The sequence below is a fragment of the Callithrix jacchus genome, chromosome 17 (genome assembly GCF_049354715.1).
Source record: "Callithrix jacchus isolate 240 chromosome 17, calJac240_pri, whole genome shotgun sequence".
NCBI classification, from domain to species: Eukaryota; Metazoa; Chordata; class Mammalia; order Primates; family Cebidae; genus Callithrix; species Callithrix jacchus.
The window spans coordinates 35,499,942-35,509,927 of record NC_133518.1 but is presented as its reverse complement, the minus strand read 5'-3'; the positions used below and the strand labels follow the sequence as shown (position 1 = coordinate 35,509,927).

The window sequence follows — 9,986 nt, the reverse complement described above, 5'->3', positions numbered from 1 at the left end:
ATTATAATTTCCATTAGAGATAAGGAAACTGAGAGACAAGTCCAGCAACTGACACTTTTATAAAGCTAATAGTTCCCACAGAGCTTCTGTATATGTTATCTTAAACATATCTCAGTTAATATCCTCAACAGCCGTGGCTTTGTTTTTACAGATAAAGAGACAAAACTCCAGAGATTGTGAGACAAAGCCTGTGACAAAGCTAGAAGGAGAGGATTGGACCCCTTACCCACCTGCTCCAAAGCCCATTCTTCTACATACCAGGCTGAAAACTGGAGGTTTCTGACAAGTTTTAAATGTGATTATAAATTAGTATAAAGATAATGATGATGATGACAATGACTGATACTTACAGAATTTAGAGCAATGTCTTTTTTTTTTTTTGAGAAGGAGTCTCACTCTGTTGCCAGGCTGGAGTGCAGTAGTGCCATCTCAGCTCATTGCAACCTCCGACTCCTTGGTTCAAGTGATTCTCCTGCCTCAGCCTCCCGAGAAGCTGGGATTACAGGCACCTAACCACCATGCCTGGCTAATTTTTTGTATTTTTAGTAGACACAGAGTTTCAACATGTTGGCCAGGCTGGTCTTGAACTCCTGACCTCAAGTCATCCACTCAATGCGACCTCCAAAAGTGCTGGGATTACAGGCATGAGCCACCATGCCCGGCCCAGAGCAATGTCTTTTAAAAAGTGTTTAGGGCCTGTGATAATTTAGTTTCTTTTCCAACTCTCTCTTCTCACCTGCTGTGGTTTGAATATAAGAGACTATAAAGTTGCCAATTGATAGGAATAGGATTCTTCAAATCTCAATCCCTTGAAAATGGAGGGCATGAAGGAAGAGAAGGGAAGAGGAGGAGACTCTTCATATCTGTCTTTTCTATCTAAGGCTTGAGACAACTCTTTCTGTATTCTGAGTCTCTCAGGGAACATTGGAAGAGTTTTTCACGTCATTTCTGTGTGTCTACATTGTCCATCACATCTGACTGAAATTGTTTCTTCCACTGGGGCACAGAAAGACAGGTCCTTGAACTTATTGGTTAGGTCTTGAAGTATGATTTGCAGAGAGAACAAAATTTTTACTTAGGCTGTGAATTGCAGATCAGCAAAAATTGCATCATTCCCTGAAGTTGCCTTTATTCATACATTATTGAGAAAACATCCATTATTAAAGAATAATTCTCAGAAAATGTAAAATCATAACTCTTCTACAATATACAGTGAACACATGTCAAATAATGTATTGAACTAGTTAATGAGAGAATTAGTGACACTACAGTAAAAACCAGTTTCAACTGATTCAAAAGAGGTATTTGAAAACTGTACATATATAGGGGATAAGGAATGCTGAAATGAATTTGCAGATAGACACAATAATATGCCAATATTAAATAGCCTTTCTTCAGCTGGGTGCAGTGGCTCACACTTGTAATCCCAGCACTTTGGGAGGCTGAGGTGGGCAGATCATGAGTTCAGGAGATCGAGACTATCCTGGCTAACACTGTGACACCCAGTCTTTACTAAAAATACAAAAAATTATCTAGGCATGGTGGCACATGCCTGTAGTCCCAGCTACTTGGGAGGCTGAGGCAGGAGAATCGCTTGAACCTGGGAAGCAGAGGTTGCAGTGAGCCTTGATCGTGCCACTGCACTCCAGCCTGGGGAGCAAGACTTTGTCTCAAATTAAAAAAAAAAAAAAGAAAGAAAGAAAAAGAAAAAAGAAATAGCCTTTCTTCTCTGTAATCTCAGGGAATGAAGTGAGGACAGGCGAGGTGAAGGTGAGAATAGGGAGTAGAAGAATGGGCTGTCTAAATAAGGTGGCAAGGCACCAACATAGGCCGGGTGCGGTAGCTCATGCCTGTAAAACTGGCACTTTGGGAGACCAAGACAGGAGGATCACTTGAGGCCAGAAGTTTGGGTCCAGCCTGGTCAACATGATGAAACCCCATCACTACTAAAAATACAAAAAAATAGCCAAGCATGGTGGCATGTGCCTGTGGTCTCAGCTACTTGGTAGGCTAAGGCATGAGAATTGCTTGAACCTGGGAGGCCGAGGTTGCAGTGAGCCAAGATTTGAGTCACTGCACCCGGCCTGGGTGACAGAGTGAGACACTGTCAAAAAAAAAAAAAAAAAAGAAACCAAGTAACATCCAGAAAAAACCAGCCCAGGAGTTAAAACTCCCCAGGATAATTTATAGAATGACTTCTTTTGCCATAGATGATATAGTTGTTTAGAGAAAATTACCTGAGTGAAAAATCAAAACTCTAGATTCCAGATCTGGTTCTGACATTACCTGTATGAGCTCTAATAAATTGTTTTTATGTTATAAGCATAGCCTTTTCATCTGTAAAATTGGTATTTTAATACTGCCCTTCTATTCCATGCGGGGTTGTGAGAATGCTCAGATGAACTAATAAATTCACATTGAAAAATTGATTTTGGTGATCAAATTAAACAATAAATTAGACTTAAGCAAACAGCAGCATTTACATTTTTATAGGAGCAGATTTCATGCTTCTATAAATTCATAAATAATTGAGAATTCCATGTGCAGGATCATCTTAAAAGCCATTCATTTAATTCAACAAACATTTATTGAGCAATTCCTCAAAGGTTCAAAGATATGCTGTGCTTTGGCAGTTTGGAGGGGAATAAAACAATGTCCTTGTTCTCTAGGAGGTGTCAGAAAAGTGAAGGAGACAGACAATAAAGTAACTTTAATATAGTGTGATGAGTATCAATACTTGAAGAATGAACAAAATGACACAGAAGCATAAAGAATATACATTAACTCTAATTTCAGTAAGAATCAGGCTGAGAATAAATGTCTAAGGGTATCCAGTGCATGTTAATACTAATACTCTACAATTGCATTTACATTATAAATATATACAGTCTTAATGTCACTTCATGCTTTCCTACTTCCAGGGTGAATATAAACAAAGCATAAATCTCAGTATTTTTTTCAATTGATGCTGGTAGGGAACAAGGCTTATATCAATGATTCTCTCACATATTCCCTGGATTTTTTATTCCCCTCCAGCTCATATGTCTTTCTTTTCTCTTATATTTTCCCTTTTTTTTTCCTTTTTAAGTATTCTAGCCCCCGAATCCTTGCACAGCATATTTACTTGGCTGTGTTTCAATGATATGTAAAATATTATCACCCCCTGAAAGGAATTACAGCTCAATTCACTACACTGTCAAGAGGACAATAACATGGTGACAAGCCTCTCTCACACCAGCCACCTTCTCATGACTCTAAAGCTGGCACCAAATGCATGAATTAGCTCCTGAGATTTTTAAAAATTATTTTAATTCATATAAAATTGTATTATAAAATTATTGAAAATATATAAAAAATTTTAAATTATATAAAAATTTTAAAAATATAAATTTGTATAAAAATTAAAAATATATAAAAAATTTATAACTGCATTATAAAAATGCAAACAGAAAAGGTACAGATTTCAAAAATATTCCTTGTTGAATTTTCTCAAATTAAACACACCTATTACTCCAGAACAGAAATAGAATGTTACAACACCCAGAATCTCTGCTGTGCCTCCTGCCAGTCACTATCATTTCTTGTTTTCTCTATGTTGAACTAATGCCTATTCACATGCTGCCTTACAACATCCCTATAGAATCATCTTTATGTGTGTGTGTGTGTGTGTGTGTGTGTGTGTGCATTTGTGTGTGTTTGTATTAACCTTTGTGCCCCAACTCCATAATATCTAACTGAGACCTCAAAGGTATTGCTTTTAGAATGAGTCTTTGATTTTAGGTGCATGTGACTGCTATACCAAAATCTGTCTTATTATCATCTCAGTAAATTGCCTCAAAAATATAAAATATTTAGGAAAAAACTTTTAACAGAAGATTTACAAGACCGGTACACTGAAAATTACAAAACTTTGCTAAGAAGAATTAAGGCTTAAGTAAATGGAGACATATACCACAAATACAGAAATATACATCATGGGTTATAAGATTTAATATTATTAAAACGTCAGTTGTGCCCAATCAGAATCCCAGCAGGCTTTTAAAATAGAGAATGGCAAGTTTATTTTAAATTTTTTATGGCAATGTGAAGGACTAAAAATAGCCAAAACAAACTTGAAAAAAAATAACAAAGTTGGAAGATTCATATTACCTAATTTTAAGACTAATTAAGACATAGTAGTTAAGACAATGTAGTATTAGTATAAGGACAAGTAAATACATCAATGGAAAAAAACAGAAAGTCTGGAAATAGATCTGTACCTATATTGCCAATTGATCTTCAACAGAGATGCTAAGGTAAGTCAGTGGGGGAAAGGAAAGTGTTTTCAAAAATTAATCCCAACCCTAACTACACATCAGTCACATAAATAATTTGAGATAGAATATAAACCTAACGTAAAGACTAAAATTATTGAACTTCTAGAAGAAAATATAAGAGAACATCTTCATTTCTTTTGAGTAGGCAGAGTTTATTTTTGTTGTTGTTGTTGTTTTGTTTTTTTGAGATGGAGTCTCACTCTGTTGCCCAGGCTAGAGTGTCATGGTACGATCTTGGATCACTGCAATCTCTGCCTCCCAGGTTCAAGTGGTTCTCCTGCCTCAGCCTCCTGAAAATCTGGGATTACCAGCTTTTCAGGTGTGCACCACCATGCCTGGCTAACTTTTGTACTTTTAGTAGAGACAGGTTTTCATCATGTTGGCCAGGCTGGTATCGAACTCCTGACCTCAAGTGATCCATCCACCTCGGCCTTCTAAAGTGTTGGGATTACAGGCATGAGTCACTGCATCTGAGCAGGCAGAGTTCTTCTAGAGGAAATAAAAAGCATGAACCATAAAAGAAAAAAGTGGTCACTTCTCATTCATCAAATTTAAAACATTTTTGTTTATCAAAAAACATCATTAGTCAAATGAAAAGGTGATCCACAGACTGGGAAAAAGATCCACTATGTATCTATATCTATATATCTGATGAAGAACTTGTATCATAAATACAAAAATCTCCAGCAAACCAATAATTAAACGATAGCCCAATTTTTTAAATAGGCAGGAACTTGCATTGATACTTCACAAAAGAAGATACTCAAATGGCCAATAAGCACATGAAAAGGCATCCAGCATCATAGTCTTCAGGAAAATGCAAATTAAACCACAATGATTGGCCATTTCAAACTCCATAGAATGATTAAAGGTAAAAAACACTGATGACACCAAGTGTGTGAAGGCAGAACTCTTGTACATTGCTAGTCAAAGGGTTAAAAATAATAAAATCCCTTTGGAGAACCCTTTGGTAGTTTCTTATAATGTTAAATGTACATTCACCCTACTATTCAACAATTCTCCTAGATATTTACCCAAAAGAAATGAACGCATATGTCCAGAAAAATACTTTTTGCAATAACGTTCATAAAGCTTTATTCATAATATGTCAAAACTGGAGGCAACCCAAACATCTACACAGTCCTTAGACTATGCATTATGGTGCATCCATGTAATGGAATGCTATTCAGTAATAGCAAGGAATGTATGGTTGGACATGGTGGCTCACGCCTGTAATCCCAGCACTTTGGGAGGCCGAGGCAGGTGGATCACTTGAGATCAGGAATTAAAAATACAAAATACTAAAAATACAAAAATTAGCTGGGTGTGGTGACACATGCTTGTAATTCCAGCTACTCTGGAGGCTGAGGCGGGAAAATCGTTTGAACCCAGGAGGTGGAGGTTACAGTGAGCTGAGATCAATCCACTGCACTCCAGCCTGGATGACAGAGTAAGACTCTGTCTCAAAAAAAAAAAAAAAAAAAACAAGGGAATCTACTACTGATACATGCAGTAATGTAAATGAATCTTAAAACATTAAGTTGAACAACCAGACCCAAAAGTAAACAACTGTATGATACCAATGATTTGAAAATCTCAGCTAAGGAGATAGAAATCAGAATAACAGTAACCCATAGAAGTTGGGATTGACTTAGGAGCTTAAAGGAACTTTCTGGGGTAACAAAAATGTTCTGTTTTGACTGGGATATTTTTCAAATCCATTGAATCTTACATTTAAGATTCATGCAATTCACTGCATGTAAATTTTAATGCAGTTTAAAAAGATTAATTGGAAGCAACGTTATAGCAGAAGTTCAAAAGATGTCTGAGATCAGCATTAGACCTAGATGGTATTTGTTAACCTTCTTTTTTTTCTTTTTCATTCTTTCTTTTTCTTTTCTTTTCTTTTTTTTTTTTTTTGGCATTTGTTAACTTTCTTAAGAACTTTCCTTATATAGAATTAAAAATTTTTGTTTATTTTAAAATATGTTCTACATTCATATGGCTTAAAAAACCAAAACACACTTTTTTTAAATTGCATTTTAGGTTTTGGGGTACATGTGCAGAACATGCAAGATAGTTGCATAGGTACACACATGGCAGTGTGATTTGCTGCCTTCCTCCCCTTCACCCACATCTGGTATTTCTCCCCATGCTATCCCTCCCCAACTCCCCCTGCTGCCATCCCTCCCCTATTCCCCCCAATAGACCCCAGTGTGTAGTGCTCCCCTCCCCATGTCCGTGTGTTCTCACTGTTCATCACCCACCTATGAGTGAGAACATGTGGTATTTCATTTTCTGTTCTTATGTCAGTTTGCTGTGAATGATGTTCTCCAGATTCATCCATGTCCCTACAAAGGACACAAACTCATCATTTTTGATGGCTGCATAATATTCCATGGTGTGTATGTGCCACATTTTCCCAGTCCAGTCTATCATCAATGGGCATTTGGGTTGGCTCCAGGTCTTTACTATTGTAAACTGTGCTGCAATGAATGTTCGTATGCATGTGTCCTTATAGGAATGATTTATAGTTCTTTGGATTTTTTTTTTTTTTAAGAAACAAAACAAAAATTCTCACTTTCTTGTTTTCTGTTGTCTCAGCTCCCCTACCCTATGGGCAACTAGTATTCTCAGTTTCTTCTGAATTCTTCCTCATATTCTTTACACAAAAAAGTACCACATTTTCACTTAGGGTGATGAAGTTTAAGAAAACGTGGGGTTAAATATCCTATTAAAAGTTATGTGGCATTAGAACTGTTACTAGAGATGATAACATTAGAACTGTTATTCGAGATGTTAACATTAGAACTGGAGAGTCTGTTTGATCAGGTCTTTGTCCAAGCTGAGGTTGTGCTTTTCAAAGCACAGTTTCTAGAGGGTTTTCACATGCTGTCAGGCCTCCTCTGGTAGTCAAGTTAGAAATGCTCTTTTTGGCCAGGACTCTTGCTATTCCCAACTGCTGAAGCCATCGTTTCTCTTTAAAGGCACTGCAAGAAAACAAGATATAATTTATAAGAAGGTCTGCTCTTGTCTGCGTACATAGCTGAAAAAGGATGGAAATCTTCAGATTGATTTTGTAGCTAGGGCTAGTTTATCTTGTCGCATAGGTAGATGTGAAATAGAAACAGGGATCTTTCTAAAACAAGTTCCCGGTGATGCAGTGGGAATGATATTTTCCCAAGGCAATACTAAAAATTTAGAATCCACAACTAGAAACAGAAAGCCACTCAATATCGTAGAATTCTCTCCATTGAAACTTTTTCTCTCTCTTTTCTAGATCTTCCTATACATCACATATTCCCTGGCCTCTTCTCTTTTCTCCACTTTCTACCCCTACAAACACACATGAGGATTTTTTACTTGAAAAGATACTAGGTATTTTGATAGTCTTAACTAAAGCAATGGAATTTAATGTTCTATGATAGTAATTCTCTGGCTATATACCAATAAAGACTTGCAAATTTGAATACAACTATTCTTCCTTTGTAGGATGCAAATGTGATTTAATACCGAGGTGTGTTACATCTCCTTAAATGTTGAGGTCCTCCAAGATTCTATCCTTGGTCCTTCTCTCTTTCTATAACCTCATCCTAGGAGTCCTCATTTACTCACTGTTTCAATTCCCTTATCGATGACTCCTAAATCTTGACCTTTCATAAAAGTTGCATATCTCCAATTGCCAAATAAAAATATTTATCCCAGGCCGGGCGCGGTGGCTCAAGCCTGTAATCCCAGCACTTTGGGAGGCCGAGGCGGGTGGATCACGAGGTTAAGAGATCGAGACCATCCTGGTCAACATGGTGAAACCCCGTCTCTACTAAAAATACAAAAAATTAGCTGGGCATGGTGGCACGTGCCTGTAATCCCAGCTACTCGGGAGGCTGAGGCAGGAGAATTGCCTGAACCCAGGAGGCAGAGGTTGTGGTGAGCCAAGATCACGCCATTGCACTCCAGCCTGGGTAACAAGAGCGAAACTCCGTCTCAAAAAAAAAAAATATTTATCCCATAGGCACTTCTACTTTAACATATCTTCTTCCTAAACTTGTCCCACTTCTGTTTCCTTGTTCTAACACTTTGATTTTGCTATCCTCACTGTCTCCAAATCTAGAAACAAAACTAAATTCCTTCTTTTTTTATCTCCACACCCAGTCAATGACCAAATTTTGTAGCTGATTCCCCAGAAATATCTCTTGTATTTGGCCTTTTCTTTTTTCCCTAACTACTATTGTTGTAGTCTAGGTCTTTATTTGTCTTATTTCTCTTATTGCAGGTTCCCAACTCTACTATAGTCTTTCCACATCTTTCCAGTGAGTCTTCCATATATCTCTATCAGATTTGTCTCAAAAACAATCTAAAACTAATTATGTAACATACTTCATGAATAAGAACTTCTATGAGCTTCCCACCCACTTCCTGCCCCATAGAAGGGGTAATAAGAAGCAAACGCTCTACTTGGTCACGCAAGATGCTTCTTAGTGTAGATGCATGCAGTTCATATTGCCAGTCTTATCTGTAGCCAGTTTCTCCCTATTGCCTACAGTGCCTTCTGCAAATCCACATAATTTCCTGAAAACTAAATTTCTTGCATGCTCTTTCACCAAACAGTGCCTTTGACCATGTTGCTGTCTTGGATCCTTTACCTCACCTCTACCCATGTTATCGGGCAAAGTCTGGTATTTTTAAAAGGCTTTGACTCAATGTATTAGGAACAACCTGTATAAAAGTACCATAGTGTTTCCATCATTTGAACCAGGTCCACATCTGCCTGATTCAACTTCTTTGTTCTGAATTAACTTCTTCCTTTACCTCAATGGCTATGTTTTTCTGGGCTCTCTAAACTGGGTTAACGCATCCATCATGCCCATAAAATTAGGTGTTAAGTCTTAAAGAAATCACTCAGGTACTTTTAGCCTTTCCTCATATGCCATCTGACCTAATTTGAAGTCCTCTCTTGTTTTGATGCATATCCTAGCTCTTCCTAGGCTCAGAGCCTATCCTGATTCTCTCCCTGACATTTGAAACTTGTCTTTTCCACATTCATTCAAAAAATGTTTACCCTAAGAAAAAGGTGCATATTGAGCATTTACTCTATGGCAAGCACTATTCTATGTGCTGGATATAAAAAAAAGTGATTAAAACATACAAGACATGCCTTTTAAAATAAAGAATAAAAAAGAAGAGCTGTACTTGTACCTAGAATACCAGAGCTCATCAAAGCTCATATTCTCAAATCTCATTTGAGATTATCATCTATTCTCAGTCCACTCAAACTCTCAGCCTTTTGGATCAATCCCCTACATTTGAATCTTTACTTAGCTGGACACCCAGGTCACATAAACTTCTCTGGAATTGGACAATAAGCAATAAGGAAGGCTATTTTCTAGACACACCTTACAGATATTCTTTGACCTGTGTAAAGCGTACACTGCCTTCTAGGCTGAGGAATGATACTCTATGTGACCTTCTGGCCTCAATGACTGTCATGTCTACACTAGCCACATGTACTCACCAACCCAAACCCACATTAGCACTTGATTATATGCCAGATGCATCAGTGCCATCTTGGAGTCAGCCCTGAGAGGTTTAGTTTTATGAATCTAATGGTAGAGTTCCTGAATGACATTTTGTCCAACAAGTACTTTCACATGATGCCAGGTGACTTGTCTG

General features: G+C 37.5%; 1 protein-coding gene across 1 annotated transcript in view; it reads right to left on the bottom strand.

The window, feature by feature from the left end:
* Window positions 1–3,970: 3,970 nt before the first annotated feature.
* ANKUB1 (ankyrin repeat and ubiquitin domain containing 1) overlaps window positions 3,971–9,986 on the bottom strand; it is a 30,652-nt gene continuing 24,636 nt past the window's right edge. Inside the window, exon 6 of the mRNA XM_002759498.6 lies at window positions 3,971–7,306. Within this exon, the coding sequence (XP_002759544.2) occupies window positions 7,177–7,306 (130 nt within the window). The 3' untranslated portion in view covers window positions 3,971–7,176. The remainder of the gene's footprint in view (window positions 7,307–9,986) is intronic.